General features: G+C 42.1%; 1 protein-coding gene and 1 long non-coding RNA gene across 2 annotated transcripts in view; one reads left to right on the top strand and one right to left on the bottom strand.

The window, feature by feature from the left end:
- Positions 1–9359: 9359 nt before the first annotated feature.
- On the bottom strand, positions 9360–11904 carry LOC140617475 (uncharacterized). Its single transcript, XR_012017700.1, has 2 exons — positions 10244–11904; positions 9360–9593 (listed from the first exon to the last, which is right to left on the bottom strand). It is a non-coding gene; the product is annotated as an uncharacterized lncRNA (long non-coding RNA).
- CREBL2 (cAMP responsive element binding protein like 2) overlaps positions 10771–18448 on the top strand; it is a 27289-nt gene continuing 19611 nt past the window's right edge. Inside the window, exon 1 of the mRNA XM_072798985.1 lies at positions 10771–11143. Coding sequence (XP_072655086.1) covers positions 11129–11143 — 15 coding nt within the window. The 5' untranslated portion in view covers positions 10771–11128. The remainder of the gene's footprint in view (positions 11144–18448) is intronic.

Genomic DNA, 18448 nt, shown 5'->3' with positions numbered 1-18448 from the left:
CGGGCTCCCTGCCAGGAGCCTGCTTCTCCCCCCTGCCTGTGTCTCTCATTAATAAATAAATAAATAAAATCTTTAAAAATTAATTAATTAATTACTCATACTACAACTGAAGGAATTCTTTGTAGTTGACGCTTCTTAACAATATATTAACAAATCTAGTAAAGTTGCATCTCTCTTGGATTCCATCTTATCTCTACCTCAATCCAGTGGAACTGGCGCCACCCAAGGCATTATAGTGAGGTTCTTGTAACAATTGCTTGAATGTCAACTGTACTGTTGGTGCAATCTTGCATAGGGAAAGGTTGACTTCAGCACACAAGTCCCCGAGTATATATCATTTTAATCTTGACAGTGTACTCTTAAGCGACTGCCCTGTTTTTTTCCCTCACATTATTACTAGCATCTCTCCAAACAAGCTTAGATAGCAACATGTTTTCTTTGGCAAATTGATTAATGGGGGCATTACTCATATGCCTGGTTGTACAACGTGTCCAATAACATTGTCATTTTGTTTATGGGGTGTGGGGTAAAAATATCCAGGAATTCGTGGAGTGACCACCTGTTTGCCAGAAATGTTAAAGAGGGAGCTCTGGGGATGCAGCCCCCTTGAAGAATGCCGAAGGGGGTCTCGTTTCATCACCAGCATCCCCCACAACAAACTGCCTCCTGCAAGCTTAGCAGTAGCACCTGTGGAAATAGAAGAGCCATATTGGGTACCTTAGCACTGGCTGGGAACTGAGCTGCCCTGCAAGGCACCTGGAGAGACTGCCAAAGTAGCTCTTCCCAAGCCTGAAGGATGGCAAAGCTTGGGGAGCTGTCAAGCCCTGTGTCAGTGGCCAGGAGAGAAGTTGACCTTGATTTCGAAGTAGAAACAAGGGAGAAAGTGGGAATCAAAGGAGGCACTGGACAGGGGGAGGGAGAGACGCCTGGATAGCTCAGTGGTTGAACGTTTGCCTTTGGCTCAGGGTGCAATCCTGGGGTTCTGGGATGGAGTCCCCCCATTGGGCTCCCTGCGGGGGGGCCTGCCTCTCCCTCTGCCTATGTCTCTGCCTCTCTGTGTCTCTCATGAATAAATAAAATCTTTAGAATTAAGAAAAAAAAGAAAGGGGGAGGGAACACAAGGGCAGAAAACTGGGTAAGTGTATCTAGTACTGCTCCACCTTCCTTCAGGCATCCTACAGTGGGGTAGGGAAGGGGTCAGGAGGATGAGGGTTCCCAGGTGGAGGAGGTACCATCTCACCCCATAAGCTATGATCAGGCATGGAGGGAGCAAGCCTGGATTCCGGGCCTCACCTGCAGCAGCCAGAACTGAGCAGATCCACAGACAAATTCCATGCAGGCTGGGAAAGGAGGCTATCTAAGGGAAACAGCCTGAAGTTTTCCAGACAAAACAAATGGGAGAAAATCTTACAGGATTAGGGAAAGGATAACCCCCTTCCAGGACCTGCTGTCTGCAAACACAGAAGGGCAAAAACAACAGAGCACAAGAGCCATGTGAACAAAAAAGGAAAGGGTGAGGCACAGAGAAGAGGGTTAAGAGTCCAGGCTGACAACCAAGGTACAAAAGATTGACATTTCTTGCCCAATCCCGGGCTGCATGGGCATCAGCCAGCACAAGGCCATCTTGAACTGGCAGGAGTAGGACTTAAGAAGCTTATTTGAGGAAGGCAGCTTTACTGACAAGACAATATGACTTTCTATTCTAGTTTAGAAAACCATCTAGAGGCCACAGCTTAAATGTTAAGGAGATCTGTGAAATTTGCAATGACATGTATGTACTCCCGGTAAAAAGTGGAAGGAGGGAGTTTTGTGTTTTGTGTTTTGAGTCTCATCACAGGGCGCCAGGAGAGTCAGGAGAGGCTGTAGCATCAAACTCTTAAGACTTTTACATTCCTGAAATGAGGAATGAGAATTATAAAATGAGAATAGCTAGCTGCATAAACTCTTAGTTCTGATTATACTATTTTGTCAAAATATTAGTATTTGCATGGAAAATATATATATACCGATGCAAAGTTCCCATAGATCACTGCGGTTATGTGGTTACATGCCCCAAAAGTTCTAGCAGAAGGCCCCAGAAAATGTCAGGCAGCACCAAGTCCAGAACAGAAATGAAAACAGAATAATTATTTCAATCAGATTAAAGCACAAATAAACAAGCAAGCAGCCAAAACTATGGTTCCTCCACACACATGGGATGTTACTAATGTCTTGCCCCTGGAAGGAGAGGTGGTGGCATCAGAAACTGCTCAGAAAAGGCCAAACTTTACAGAGTCAGGCATGGTAAAAGACTTTTCATCTTGGATAGGTAAAGACTGAGATAATAGCATGGTGTAAATCTGTAAAACTCATAGAGTCAAAATAGACTTGTTTACAATACAGGGATCAAAGGGTATCCTTTGAAACTTGGTTGAGATAAACTTAGAATACATATTTTAAATTTTATTTATTTATTTATGTAACTAATCTCTACATCCAGTGCAGGGCTCACACTCACTACTCTGAAATCAAGAGTCACATGCTCTTTTGACTGAGCGAGTCTGGTGCCCCTAGAATACATATTTTAAAAGTGCCATTTCATATAGCACAGGAAAAAATATCTTTAAATGATTTGGACACATTGATGAATGACAGAGACAGAAATGGCTACTCAGCAGACCTATGCTACCTAACTTGTAAGGCTAACCTTAGCTAGAACAACCACACCATTCTACCAAAGACAGCTCTTGGTGACAGAAATACTGTTAGCACGATTGGTTGGATTCCATATGGTAATACTTTCATTCCTATGAGATAATTTTCACACAAACATTTTTGGAAACTATCAAGTGATAATACTATACTGGTATATGCTATTACACAAACTATCAGGTGCTATACCATTCAGGTAACATTGTGTATTGACCCAAGTAGATTGACATTAACCATCTTCAGGTTTCAGTGTCTTTGAAAACAATTCTATAAAAAAAAAAAAAAAGAAAAGAAAACAATTCTATATATAAGCCAAAAGGTTTAAAGCTATATCCTGGAATAGAAGTCTTCTTCTGTAGATGAGAGAAGCCTTTCAAGTCAAAGGAACTGAAAATATGCTTTACAAAAATTCTTAAATATGTAAATGAATTAAAAGATAAATGAAGATATGTGATACCAAACAAAAAAATCAGAACATCTATAATATTAAAAGATAATACCAGAAAGAAAAAAATCGAAGGTATTTACATTAGCAATAGATAGCAGATGCCCAAAATACTGCTAACACTTACATTCTCAGAAATATTATTTGTGTCTTTTTGAAAATATCTTTAGGGGCATAAGTAGGTCGGAAAAAGTCCCAAAAGTAGGTAGATTGGGGTTTTTCTTTTCCCCCCTTACAAATGGAGAAAATTGAAGCAAAATTTGGAGGAGTTTAGGCTATTTTTAAAACAAGAGGTGGGGTGTCTGGATGGCTCAGTCGCTTGAGTGTCTGCCTTTGGCTCATGGCCTGATCTCTGGGGTCCTGGGATTGAGCCTGGAGCCCACTCTGGGCTCCCTGCTCACTGGGGAATCTGCTTCTTCTTCTGCCCCTCCCCCCCTTCGCACGCACTCTCAAATATAAAATCTTAAAAAAAAAAAAAAAAAAAAAGAGGGGTATCCCTGGGTGGAGCAGCGGTTTGGCGCCTGCCTTTGGCCCAGGGCGCGATCCTGGAGACCCGGGATTGAATCCCACATCGGGCTCCCGGTGCATGGAGCCTGCTTCTCCCTCTGCCTGTGTCTCTGCCTCTCTCTCTCTCTCTCTGTGACTATCATAAATAAATAAAAATTTTTAAAAAATTAAAAAAAAAGAGGTAATTCCTCTGCTGTTCTCATGAAATAGTCAAGTACCAAAACCACACTTCTTCCTGGATAACCCAGGAATCATCTTTTGTTCCTTAAAAATGCAAATTCCAGAAGAAGAGCCCTGTCAAATTTCCATTCAGCAAACAACTCCAGGTTTACCAGAGCTTACACTGGAAACAATAACTTTAAAAGTGAACTTTGATGGAAGAAAGCTGCTTTTTAAAAAATGGTTTCTAAGCTTTAAATGCAGTCTGAGGTTTTTTGTTTGTTTGTTTGTTTGTTTGTTTTTTTACTTACTCCATAACATTGCCATACTAAGTTTAAATTTCTACAGGTCTGAGTCAATAGAATACAATGTACCTGTCTTCTGTGTGTCTGGTGGGTAAGCCCTAAGGAGAGTTGTGAAAGAAGGTACCTGGTCAGTTCTTTATCACTCTCCTATCTCCCCCGCCCTAACCCTCATTAGCCATTTGCTGCTTTTTATTTATTTTTATTTTTATTTTTTATTTTTTTGACCTGAGTTTATTTGCTGCTTTTTAAATGCTCAAATCCACGCCTCAGGAATCAGATCTACCCAGGTCTCTCCCCATTTTAGAACTCCTATCCTCCAAAATCATATATTTCTCTTTTCTCCCACACCTCAACCCCATGTTAAACTAACCTTTAGGTAGCATGTAAGAGAGAAAAGAAAGAAATACATTCATACTAAAGTGTAAATGACTAATAGTGATGCTTTGCAAGCCATCTCTTAAAGAGTGGTTCAGTTTTAAACGGTTGCTTACTGGCCAAATAATTAATCTATTATTTATTTCCTCAGATAACGGCACACTTGATTCTTTCCTACTAGAAAGAAGGAAATGTATACATTTGGCTTAGGAAAAGCCACAGCATTTGAAGTAGAAATAGAAGTCAGGACAATATGAAGCAAAGCCGTCATTGAGTTTGAGAGAAGTTGTCTACGTTGGTGAAGGGGAAGAGGCATGGGAAAGTTTGAACATGGAAAGTTTTGGTTCTGTGAGCTTCATTTTCTCTTCCTTATTTTTATGCTGATTAGGGCTTTTTTCCCTTCCTTTTTGACAAACTGTTTTAGTACTTCTTGACCTTATTTATTTATTTTGCCCCTGCTGACAAGCTGGAGGCTGAATTATGTGCTCGCTCTTAAAATGTTCCCTTAGGCTCTTGCCTCTGAGCTTTCCAGCCAATGCAGAGAGTAAATAGGTACTGTGCTATATGCAAATGCAGGCATATTTGTCCGTGTAGGCCAAAGGAGGGGAGGCAGTTTGCAAAATGCCTTAAGAGCAGAAAGGAAAAAAAAAAAAAAAGAGCAGAAACGAACTTCTGAACTGGAATATTTTATAACCTCATGAAAATAAGCTAAACTTTTCAGAAACAAAAAGTACAGAGGAATACTTCTCTATATAATAAGTTGGAAAAAAACCACACACAAAACAAAACATGACTAATACTTGAGCAGTGAGTTCACCTCAAGCATTTCATGAATTTCACATGACCCACCCACTTTTTCTCTGTACCTCTGAAGATTACCATATCAGCAGCAATAATACTCTGTTGTTCGAGTGCCAGATTTACATATCAACGTAGCCATGGCATTCCTGAATGTAGAATATTATACTGTTCCCCTTGTTTGTGGTTTCTATGATAAGGTTAATTTTTGTTCCTTTGCCTTCTTCATTTAATCTCATGCCACCCCCTACCTCTCTTCAATCAGTAGTTTGTTTTTCCCTCTGAATAGTTATCCTCCTGTCCGCTCTCAAGCCTCTGTGTCATAATTTGAACTACCCACAAGCTTACTGTCCAACCATGCTGCATTTTAAAATCTTTATCACCCAGCCACAGATGATCAGCTCTCTGAAAAGACAGGGCAGGGACAGAGAAGCTACAATGAGTCACTTCTGGGCTGACTGGGGTACCTTCTTCCCCAAATGAATGGTGTGTGTGAAGGTGGGTCGGAAGTCACCACAGTAGATTTCATGGCCACCTTTGTTCCTTTCTTGGTAGGCTTTGTTTTCAATTATTGCTATTGCTATTTCTAGATGGGAGATGAGTCTAACAAAAATTTCCATGCCAAAATTGAATGAAACAATTTTCATTTCCAATGAAAGTTTGGAAAGGGCTGGATAATTTTTAAATTCTTAGACTCATGTGTCAAACTTAGTGGGAAGCCAGCTGGAGCCTAACAAGTTATTTTAATGAGCTTCTTTTCTCTCTGATGTTCCTTCCCCAGGGCATGTGTGCCAAGCAGACCCATGTAGCCCAGGGAGTAACATGATCATCTTGGCTCTGTTTAGACACCTGTGCTCTTTCAGCCTAGTGGTAATGGGAATAGGAGAGAGGAAGAGAGATGAGGGCACTGAAGGCATGCAGACCTAGTGGGAGTGGGTGTGTGCCATGCTGCTTAGGAATTCACTACAAGAAACTCCACAGCAGCAGCAGAGGCTTGATGCATCGTAGGCCAACAGTGCCTCTATGCGGGGTGTCTGGGAGTATATGAAACGTGTTTGTGTGTGTGTGTGTTGGGGAAGGAGGAGTGGGGAGGGGAGGGAGGGAAAAATTATATGCATTTTTAGAAGGAATTGCATGCCTTGGAGGTTCCTTTTGAGGAGGAAGAAAAGATTGAAAATCATGAATATAAAGCAGGCCCAGCACCCTGAGAAAATATTCTCCTTCTAAACTTCCTCCCACTCCTTTAAAAATAAAAAAATACATTTGCTGTGTTTACTTTACCGAGATCAGTCTCATTCTTGGCACTCCATACCCACTCTGAACAATTTAACACATGGATATTAAGTTTGGTCTGTTATTATTTTCACCGATGCCTTTAGTGATTGTTCAGTCTCCTGTACGTGTGAATTTCTACTTGGATTATAAAATCCTCAAGGATTTATACTTATAGAAACTAATACTCTCAGGATGCCTGGGTGGTTCAGTGGTTGAGCATCTGCCTTCAGCTCAGGGAGTGATCCTGGGTTCCCTCCTGGGATCAGAGTCCCACATTGGGCTCCCTACAGGGAGCCTACTTCTCCCTCGGCCTGTGTCTCTGCCTCTCTCTGTCTCTTGTGAATAAATAAATAAAATCTTAAAAAAAGAAAAAGAAAAAAAAACTAATACTCTCTCTTGTTCTTCCCTCTTTGTTACCAATTCTGAGTACTTCTCAGAAAATGTTTAACACATGACTACACAATACTTCTTAGTAAGACTTTCCATGCTTTACAAAGTCTTCTTTTATGATGTGATTAAGGTTTACTTTTATAAATTAGATTTTAAAAATATTTAAAGTAGTTCCACACTTTTTTTTTTTAAGATTTTATTTATTTATTCATGAGAGGCACACAGAGAGAGAGAGGCAGAGACACAGGCAGAGGAAGAAGCAGGCTCCATGCAGGGAGCCTGATGTGGGACTTGATCCCGGGTCTCCAGGATCATGCCCTGGACTGAAGGCGGCGCCAAACCACTGAGCCACCGGGGCTGCCCAGTTCCACACTTTCTAAAGTGAGCATGCTTATAATTCTTAAATTTAAATTTCTATTAAGGGGTGCCTGGGTAGCTCAGTCGGTTAAACATCTGCCTTAGACTCAGGTCATGATCCTAGGGTCCTAGGATTGAGCTCCTCCTCTGGTTCCCTGCTCAGTGGGGAGTCTGCTTTTCCCTCTGCTCCTCCTGCTCATTTTCTCTCAAATAAAATTTTTTAAAAAAATAAAATTTCTATTTTAATTGTGATGTTCCAAATGCACAGAAATACAAAGACAACAATACAACTCCACTTCCAGAGTTAACATATTTGCTTCATCTCTTTAAAAGTTAAATATACAACTAGCCACTCCCCATCCCAAGTCCCTCCCTCCCTCCCTAGAGAAAACCATTCTCCTGAAACTGGTATACACACTTCCCTGCATGTTTTTAGATTTGTACTACATGGTTCAAAAGGTCTTAGCTCTAAATAAAATCTTTTTTTTTTTTTTTTAAAGGCCTTATCTCTCCTTGAAGGGCTGGTGATTGAGTCTGCAAACAGATCACACAAAGCCTCTGTAGAAGGATGGGAGTGGATAAGTGCCATTGCAGAGGACTGGGTACACTTTTGTCAGCTGGGATGCAGGAAGAGACAGTGGTAGAGGATTAACCCAGGGGAAAAGCTGTTTCACCTCAAAAAAGAGGACTTAGTGACAAGGGCATAGCCAGGGAAGCAAAACTGAGGCCAGCGGCACAATAGAAAGCTTTAGGGGTGGAAAGCAGCCCCTGGAGATGGAGAACAAAAGGGGTAGTAGGTGAGGCAGAGAGCTCCAGTGAGCACAGACTTTTGCTCCCCTGATCATCAGAGAGGATGTGGCTAGCTGTCTCTGAGACCTCCAGGAATGCAGTTTGGGGGTTAAGGGTGGGCCAAGCTGCTGAAACCCCAGCATGCCAGACCCATTACCAGCCTCAAGAACTGGCTACATGGTTTTTATTTGGAGGAAGTGACCTCCTTTAGTTCCTCTGAAGCATTATATAGATCAGAGATGACTCAACTTTCCTGTTACGGGCATAACTCGGAGATATCATGGGTTCAGTTCTCAGACCACTACAATAAAGCAAGCTGAATGAATTTTTTTGTTTCCAAGTGCATGTTAAAGTTATTTTTTCACTGTTCTGCAGTCTATAAAGTGTGGAATAGCATTATTCCTTAAAAAGTGTACCTACCTTAACGTAAAAATCTTTATTGCTAAAAAATGCTAACCATCATTTGAGCTTTCAGCAAGCCATAATCACTAATCACAGATCACCATAACAAACATAATAATAACGAAAAATTTTCAAATGTTGTGAGAATTGGGACACTCGGGGAGCTCAGTTGATTAAGCGCCCAACTCTTGGTTTCCGCTCAGGTCATGATCTCACAGTTGTGAGATCAAGCCCATGGCAGCGGCATTGGGCTCCGTGCTCAGTGGGGGTCTGCTTCTTTCTCTCTCTCAAATAAATAAATAAATCTTAAAAAAAAAAAAAAAGAAATATTGTAAGAATTACTAAACTGTGACACAGAGACACAAAGTGAGAAAATGCTATTTGGGAAAAGGGCATTAATAGACTTGCTCAAGGCAGGGTTGCCACAAACCTTCCATTTGTAAAAAGCACAATAAAGTGAAGTACAGTAAAACAAGGCATGCCTCTCTCTATTGCCCTTCCTCAACTTGGAATTGAAAGATAAAATAGAAGGTACCCAGTTAAATTTGATTTTCAGATAAACAACAAATGCTTTGTTTAGTAAGTGTGTCTTAAATATTGTATGGGACATACTTATACTAAAAAGTTACTTGTTTATCCTAAAATCAAATGTGAGTGTTCTGTATATTTATTGCTAAATCAGGGAACTCCAATGGAATTTTGGAAGGGTTTTAGGAGTCTTTGAAAAGGACTGGGTCAGTGAGTTCTTCAGAATAACATTAAGGAACATTAATGAATTTTTATCAAATTTTCCGTGGTTTAATTAGGCTAAACTAACAAAGAGCCACCGACTTTATTAAATCAGGAGGATGCAAAGACACTCTTAGTTATTTTTTAATGATTTTATTGAGATATAAGTCACATACTATAAAATTCACTCACTTAAAATGTACTATTCAGGGGATGCCTGGATGGCCCAGTTGGTCAAATGCCTGACTCTGGTTTTGGGTCAGGTCAGGATCTCAGGGTTGTGGGATCCAGCCCAACGTCAGACTCTGTGTTCAGCACAGGGTCTGCTTTGGATTCTCTCTCCGCCTCTGCCCCTCTTGCTCTCTCTCTCTCTAAAAACAAATAATAAAATAAGATGTATAATTCAGTGTAGGGGTTTTTCTTGTTTTGTCTTGTTAAAGTCAGCTCTATCCCCAACTTAGGGTTTGAACTCAAGACCCCACGATCAGGAGTCCCACAATCCACTGACTGAGCCGGCCAGGCCAGGCGCCGCACAATTCAGTGGTTTTAAGAATATTCACAGAGTTGTGCAGCCGCTGCCCAATCAATTTTAGAACATTTTCTTTCTTTAAAAGATTTTATTTTTAAGTAATTGCTAAACCCAAATGTGGGACTCAAACTCACAACTCGAGATGGAGTCCCATGCCCCACCCACTAAGCCAGCTAGATGCCCTTAATTTTTGAACATTCTCATCACCTTAAAAACCAAACACACCGGCGCCCACTAACGATGCCTCCCCACACCTGCCCCACCTCCCTGCGGTTCCCAACCCTAGCCCCTGTCAACCCCTAGCTAACCGTTGGTCTCTTTAAATTACCTATTCTGGACCTTCCATTATAAACGGAATCTACAATATGAGGCTCTTCATTTTGCACGTTGTCAAGGCTCATCCACACGGTAGCACGTATCAGCACTTCGTTTGTTTGTTTGTTTTTCCACTTCATTTTTATGGTCTAATAACATTCCTTTGCACATACATACCACATTCGTCGGATCCATTCATCCGCTGATGGACATTGGGGTTGTCTCCACTTTTGGACTATTATGGATAAAGCCTCTAAGAGAGAACACTGGTGTGCAAGTTTTCATTTCTTTGGAATTGCCGGCTATGTCGTAACTTTACGTCTAATACGGTGAGGCACTGCCAAATTGTTCCCTAAAGCAGCTGCAGCCCTGCACGCTATTAGTTTCCTTTCCTCTTTTTATGAAGAAGCTTCAGGGTCTCCTCGGCGTCCCGGAGGAGGGCCTGCTCCCAGGGTTCCTCCCTCCCGAGGGCTTCCACGGGGCCCCAAGCTCGTCCCACCGGTGCCCAGAGCGCGGCTGGTCCAACCCAGCGCCCCGTTGGAGACGTAGTCTGGCCTCCCGGCTGGCCCCTCCCCCGCACCGCTCGCAGGCCCGAGGAAAACAGACGCCTGGCTGAGGGTGTGTGGACATTGTAGTTTTCTTCGTAGTCAGCCCCGCAGAGAGTGCGTTAGAGAAAACTACAATCCCCAGAATGCCGTCGACTACGGCACCCGAAGAGGCCATTCCGCGTGCAGTGTTCCCGCCCACTCTCCGGTCCGGGCCGCTCTCCAGGGCGTCTGTAAACACACCCAGAGACTGTCATGGAGGGGGAGGAGGAGGCGGCGGCGGCGAAAGGAGGCGTTTTGGGCCGCCTCCAGGGTCCGCTCTGTCATTCCTGAACTGGTCCCTCGTCCCCGTGACTGTGGCATCAGGGAAGCGAACTGTTAGGCGAGAGGAGGAGACAGTCAGAACCATATCCCCTTCTTCCCCCGGGGCGGGGGCCGGGCCGGGCCGGGCCAGGCCGGCTGAGCCGGGGGAGGGCAGGGGGAGGGAGCGCCTGGCCAGGCCGGCCTGTCCGCGGAGATGGATGACAGTAAGGTAAGTCCTGTGGTTTGCACGCGCAGCTGCCGCCGCCGCCGCCGCCTCCTGCTTGTCGCTAAGGGCTAGACCCGCCGCTGAACCTCAGCCCGGTAGCCACGCCAACACCCAGCAAACACCTGCCTTAGACATCCCGGAGCCTCCGGCTATTACCCCCGTGGTACCCAGCCAGGAATTCAGGGGACGGGGCGCTGCGTCTTTCCAGAAGGGGCCCTCTCTGGAAATTTCTCCCTCCCAGGGCAAGCCTGTTTGTCAGCTTTTCCAGGTAGTGCCAACCCTCGTCCTTGACTTGCCCAGCAAAACGAGTGAAGAAACTTACCGTGCTTTTCTTTTTGCCTTCCCCTGACCCCCTTCCAGACTTTCCCCAGTTTGGAGACCTTAATTAGGGCACCCTGAACCAGCCCTATTCCCCTTGAAGGTTCCCCTTTCTTCTCGCAGCCTCCCTTACTCAATGCCCCATTCATATAATCAGTTCACTCCCCCTCTGAGCTATTTTCCTGTGGTTGGTTGGTTGGAACACTCTGCTAAGCTCCTGTTGCTATTCGTCCAGAATCTAACCTCCTCTAGAAAGCCTTCCCTAAGAAAAGTAGTGAATTCCTTCTTGTTAATCTGTCTTAATATCCTACCACCATTCCCCTATCGCAATCCAAATCACTTGTCCCTGTGATTCTAACAGGCGTTGTTCATTCTTGGCTGATTCATGTAGTTTGTGTATATAACGTATCTCTGCCCTATGTCTATCTACGTTAGTGTTATCTAGTTTTATTTCATGAAGATAGGGATGATCAGCTTATTGATGTTTTAGAATGTTTAGAAAATTGGACTTTTTTTTTTTTTTAAAGGAGTCTGACTTCTAGACTTTACCAATTTTTGAAGTAGAAAGTCACTCCTTTATGCCTTTCAGAGGTCTTCCTTTTCAGTCTCTGGCATACTGCTTGTGCTAGCTTTTTTTCTTTCTTTGGGTGCCCTTTCCCCCTCCCACCTTACCATTAACAATTTGCAGCTGTCACGTTTTTGTTTCACCCACCCTTAGAATGAAAAAAAATTTCTAGCTTTTCTGTGCTGCCTGCTTTATTCTACATTATCTCCCTCTTCCTGCTCTTACAGAAGGCTCTAAGAAAAATGATTAGACGGAAGGGAAAGCCCAATGCAATAGTCTGGAATTGAGACTCACCTGGAGAAACAGATTGTTTGTGAAGTAGCAAACCCCAACAGGAAGTTGTGTTTCCAAGACAGAAAGGGGAAGTTCTGAAAGTTTTCCAGACATCAGAAAATAATTTTTCCATGAATGCCTTGTTAGCTTGATTGTTCAGTATTATTAATTTTGAAAGCAAATCTGAATACTGTATCCATTATCGTTTTGCAGAAAATAATGTTATGGCTCCTTAAGGATGCTAAAATAACATTGTTCTTTAATTTCCTTAATTTGAGGCAATAAATTCTACAAAATCTTTAGTTCAGACTTTTGAAACATTTAATAACTCTCAAAATCTTCAGTAGTCTCAACTCCAAGAAAAATACATAGGATTTTGAGCTATTTTTCTTACCTGTCAAATCACATAGGAGTCATTTCTAAAGCTAGCAAACTGTAGTGGAGAGTATAAAATTTTATTGTTTTCCCTAAAAGAATGAAGGTAAATCTTGGGGTGTAGACGATCCATAACTTACTTCCTATAGGGTTCACAAGTAATGCAAAATGAACTCAGTTCTCATTCTTTTTAATTGATTATTTTTAGAAACCAGCAGTTACTTAAATCTTTAATGATTATGGGAAAGAAAATCCACTCCACATGTCTCTGGATGGACAGTGCTTCTGTGAATACACTACTTTCACTTTGAATACATGTCATAGTTGTGAATGAGTAATACTTAAATGCCATGTACAGCAAAATCGGAACTACTCTTCCGGCACCGGGCATTATGAAACAGCCCTTAAGTCTTTGGCAGCTCCCAATCCTGCCTTTCTCTGTGCTCTAGTTGTTGGAGTCCTGCAGAATTACATTGTCCTGCTAGCATACACATACATACTCACACACAAAACACATTTTCTTTTTTTTTTTTTAAGATATTTATTTATTCATGAGAGAGAGACACAGAGAGAGAGAGAGAGAGGCAGAGACACAGGCAGAGGGAGAACCAGGCTCCATGCAGGGAGCCCAATGTGGGACTCGATCCCTGGCCTCCAGGATTATGCCCTGGGCCGAAGGCAGGCGCTAAACCGCTGAGCCACCAAGGGATCCCCCACATTTTCTCTTCACATTATGTATAGGTAATGGAGTCTCAGGTTCCATTTTCTCCTGAGTAAGAGGAGGTGAGAGTTGGAGTTTGGGATTCTGGTGGCTGAGCATAAAGTATGGTGGGGGGACACCTGAGTGGCTCAGTGGCTGAGCGTCTGCCTTTGGCTCAGGGCGTGATCCAGGATCCAGTCCCGCATTGGGCCCCCTGCAGGGAGGCTGCAGAGGGCTCTCTGCAGAGGGTTTCTCCCTCTGCCTGTGTCTCTGCCTCTCTCACTCTCTCTGTGCCTCTCATGAATAAAAAATATATACATATTTTTTAAAAATAAATGAATAAAGTATGGTGGGAGAGAAAAAAGGGTGCCAAATTAGTTGACAGCAAGGCCAGGGGAATAGAAAGAGGATGCAGTGGTCAGGAGTGGCAGTTATAGAGAGACAGTATTTGAATGAGCAGGTTGGGAAACAGATGATGATATGAGGACCTCCCTTTATAAGGATTCAATATCCTGATTTTTTTTTTAAGATTTTATTTATTCATGAGAGAGAGAAAGAGAGAGAGAGAGAGATAGGCAGAGGGAGAAGCAGGCTCCCTGTGAGGAGCCTGATGTGGGATTCGGGACCAGGTCCCTAGCTAAAAGCAGACACTCAACCACTGAGCCATCCAGGTATCCCTTCTGAGTTGTTTTCATCAGTAGTGATGAATGAGTTTGCCAGGAGCTCTCCACATTCTGTCATCTAGCTTTCTAGAGTCAGAGTCACACAGATTTGAATGAAAATGAAGCTTTGCCTTTCTACCATCTAGCAATGTGCCTGATACAGCATAGAGTACTCTTTAATAGTGATTGAATTAAGTTGGAGCAGAGTAATATTAAGGAGATTGCCCTGATGTACCCAGGCTTTATTAATCAGTGTGCTCCATTGAGCCCCCCAGGCAGAGTATATAGACAATGGCAAATGGCAAAAATAAAGCAAGAGCTAGATGGGCATCTGAAAGTAGGGGCTTGGGAAAGTGCTAAGTAGCAGAGCTCAAACACTGAGTAGATCTCTACTAGGCTAGATGGGAAGGAACAACCTTGGCTGAGTTAATTAACGTTTCTGAGTTTCCATTTTATCTATTAAATTGTCAATACCATTTTCATAGGCTTTGTTGAGTATTAGAGATAATGCATTATTATAAAGCACTGAGTACAGAGTCTAACACATAGTAAACACAAAAAATATTGTTACTTAAGAGTGACTTCTTTGGTCTTAGCACAATGCAGTAGGTACTTGAGATGCTCATTTTATTCTTTTTTTTTATTAATTCTTAATTGCATGCTATTCGCAACATTTGCAGCAATGCTTATTTATCCTACACTACCCTTTGCTCCTAACCATGCCCCGAGATGGGAAGGGGCAATGGGATGGGGCATGAAATGAACTTAAGCTGTGCATTGAACTGTCAGATTGTGTGAGAAAGGTAGTCTCCTGAGCCTACCTGCATGTCTACCACTAGGAAAAAGTGCTTGTTTTTACAAAAGCTGCTTCTTCCTGACTTGCTGCATTCAATTACAAAGAAAATAAAAGTGTGTTATTTTCAGAGGCTTTGATCATAGGCAGAAGATTCTTATTTTTTTAATTTTATATATGACTTTTATGTTTATTGAATCAATGACTGATATAAATGGAAATATCCTAGACCAGATGCATTCCTGCCACAGGATAAGCTGACAGTAGACTACCATACTGTATTGCCTGACAGTGTAGGGCATCAAGTTTCAGTTCAGCGACTGACAAGAAAGTGGGCCAGACACTGTCTAATCATACTAATATACTATACTATATGGATAGTATACTAATATGGATGCTGTTTCCTTAATAGACTTCACAGACTTCAATTTACCTGTAGGACACACGATTATCTGAAAATAAGGTTTCTTACACCTTCCTTACCTCTTATGTAAGAAGATAGGGTCTTCTGTTGCATTCAACTGTTCGGGGTAGCATTGATTCTCACAAAAATTTTAACTTGGCCAAAAAATGTCTTTGACATTCCCAGACCTGCCTTTGGCCCTTGAAATCCCTCCTATTGATCCTTTATCCATCCTTTGCCATAGTTGGGGCTGCCACCTTGAGCAGTGCCACAAAACTCAGACATTTTTTGCCTTTCCTGTCCTCCTCTTCATCAGTGCTAACCACAGGACTAACACAGAAGAGCCAGTCTACCAAACAAATCTCTGACAGATTTAATGTACCTTCCTTTGCTGTTTAGGTTACATGCACATTTTACATAGGGCACCTCAAAAGATAGTTTAACCCTAAAGAGTAATTTTAATACTACAGAAACCAGTTGAAATCTAAGTTTACTTATCCTTATTCAGAATGATTAATTAACTCTTTTAAGGTTTTCAGAAAAGTTTATTCATTCATTAATTCATTAAATACTTGTTGAACACCTAATATGTACATGCATTGTGCAAGAGAGATACAAAGGTAAAAAGTTTATAACTATTCTTGGGAGCTTACATTTCAGTGGGCTAAGTAGACCTATAGAAAAATCATTACAATATAGTGAGGTTAAAAAAAATTAGGGCACTAGAGGCAAAGTGCTTTTGGAGTGGTATGAATGGATGCCTGTCTAGGCATGTCGCACATGGGTTCACACAGTAGGAGTGAATCTGTGAGGAAGAATAGGAGTTCCCTAGAAAATGGGAAAGAAGGAAAATCTTGTACTAAAGCATATTGCACTGGATAATAAGTATTATGCTATAAGTTAGTGCAGGAATTGGCATATTTTTGGTAAAGGGCCAGATAGTAATTATTTGCTGGCCATATGATCTCTGTTGCAATTATTCAATTCTGCCAATTTAGCACAAAAGTAACTATAGGCAGAACTTAATGATGAGGTGTGGCTGTGTTCTAATAAAACTTTATTTACCAAAACAGGGAAGGGGCTGGGCTTTGCATGCCATCAGGGCTATGGATTGCTGACCCCTGAGCTAAAACATAAAACACAAGTAGAGGTGTGGGCAGAGACAAAGATGGAAAAGTAAGCAGAGGCCAGATCACGATATGCTTGGCAAGTTAAGCTAACAAATTTTGGTCAGTATTTTTAAAGTGTGGAATAAAGAAAACACCTGCTGACCCAGAATCTTGAGACTGGGGCTTGGGAAATTGAATTTTAATTAGGCTCCCCACTTGAGTGGCTCATATGCTTACCGAAGGTTGAAAACCAAGGCCATAGATGTTGGGGAGCCATTGAATGATTTTAAAGCAGAGGTAGGGATCCCTGGGTGGCTCAGTGGTTAAGCGTCTGCCTTTGACTCAGGGCATGATCCTGGGATTTGGGATTGAGTCCCACATCGGGCTCCCTGCATGGAGCCTGCTTCTCCCTCTGCCTGTGTCTCTACTTCTCTCTCTGTGTCTCTCATGAATAAATAAGGTCTTTAAAAAAGTAATGCAGAGGTAACTATTGAATTTGGGTTTTTGACAGAAAAAATGCTAATGGCTATCTGGAGAATGATTTGGGGTAAAGATGTAGGAACTGCAATAAGATAAGAGGCAGATGGTCCAGTTAGGTAAGAACGTGGATTTTGGCATAAAACCAGAGTTCAAGTCTTCTTTCTACCACGTTTCAAGCTGTTATGATTTTGGACAAATTAGAATTAAATATAAGAACAGTTGACCCTTGAGGTATCTGGCCGGCTCAGTCGGTAGACCATGTGACTCTTGATCTTGGGTCATATGTTCAAGCTCTACATTGAGCGTAGAACTTATTTTAAAAAAAAATCAGTTGACTTTTGAGCACCACAGGTTTGAACTGCACAAATCCACTTACAGGTGGATTTTTAAAGTACATATATATAGTACAGTACTGTAAATATATTTTTCATCCTTATGATTTTAATATTTTCTTTTCTCTAGCTTTATTGTAAAATTCTGTAATACATATAGCATACAAAATATGTGTTAATTGACTGTTAATGTTATTAGTTAGGCTTCCAGTCAACGTTAGACTACTAGTAGTCAATTTTTGGGGGAATGAAAAGTTACAGGTGGTTTTTTGACTGCTCGGGGGCTGACACCCATCACTCCCATGTTATTCAATAGTCAGTTGTATATATGTGAGCCCAAATCACAAGAACTTAGTATATATCTCATGGGTTCTCAGTAAATGCTAGTCCTTTCTGACTCCTCCCCAGCTTTGTTAGATTGCTCATAAAAAAGACCTGAGCTGAAGACCAGATTGAGAGTTTGGGTTGTGGTTGATAGAGCATGAATAAAATCCTTCAAGGAGAAGAGTGTGGACAGAAGAAAGAGCTAGAAAGACAGAACCCTGGAAGACAGTAAAATGATCAGAAGAGGCCGAGGAATAGGACTTAGCAACGTAAATGGGAAAGGAGAGATTAGTGATAAAAAAAAAAAAAAAAGTACAAGGGGGAAAAAAGGGGCTATTATGCTGTCTAAGGGACCAGAGAATTTTTTTAAAAAGATTTTATTTATTTATTCATAGAGACAGAGAGAGAGAGGCAGAGACACAGGCAGAGGGAGAAGCAGGCACCATACAGAGAGCCTGACGTGGGACTCGATCCAGGGTCTCCAGGATCACGCCCTGGGCTGCAGGCGGCGCTAAACCACTGCGCCACTGGGGCTGCCCGAGATTTTTTTTTTTTTTTAAGATTTTATTTATTCATAGAGACGCAGAGAGAGAATGACAGAGACCCAGGCAGAGGGAGAAGCAGGCACCATACAGAGAGCCTGACGTGGGACTCGATCCAGGGTCTCCAGGATCACGCCCTGGGCTGCAGGCGGCGCTAAACCACTGCGCCACCGGGGCTGTCCGACCAGAGAATTTTTAAAGAGGGAATTTAGTCAACAATATGAGATGCTACAAAAGAGATCAACAGTGAAAAAGTATCCATTGCACTTGGAAAATAGGAGATTGTTTATGAACCTAGCAAGAGAATTTTCCCTAGAGTGATAGGATAGAAGCCAAAATGTAGCAGTTGAGAAAGAGCTGGACAGGAAAGAAGTAAAGGCAGGTATACACCACTCTTATGGAGTCAGTTTGTAACAGTTTTAAGGCATAGCT

Source organism: Canis lupus, chromosome 25 (genome assembly GCF_048164855.1).
Source record: "Canis lupus baileyi chromosome 25, mCanLup2.hap1, whole genome shotgun sequence".
Lineage (NCBI taxonomy): Eukaryota > Metazoa > Chordata > Mammalia > Carnivora > Canidae > Canis > Canis lupus.
The sequence above is the reverse complement of the archived record's forward strand: the minus strand, read 5'-3'. Positions and strand labels throughout refer to the sequence as shown.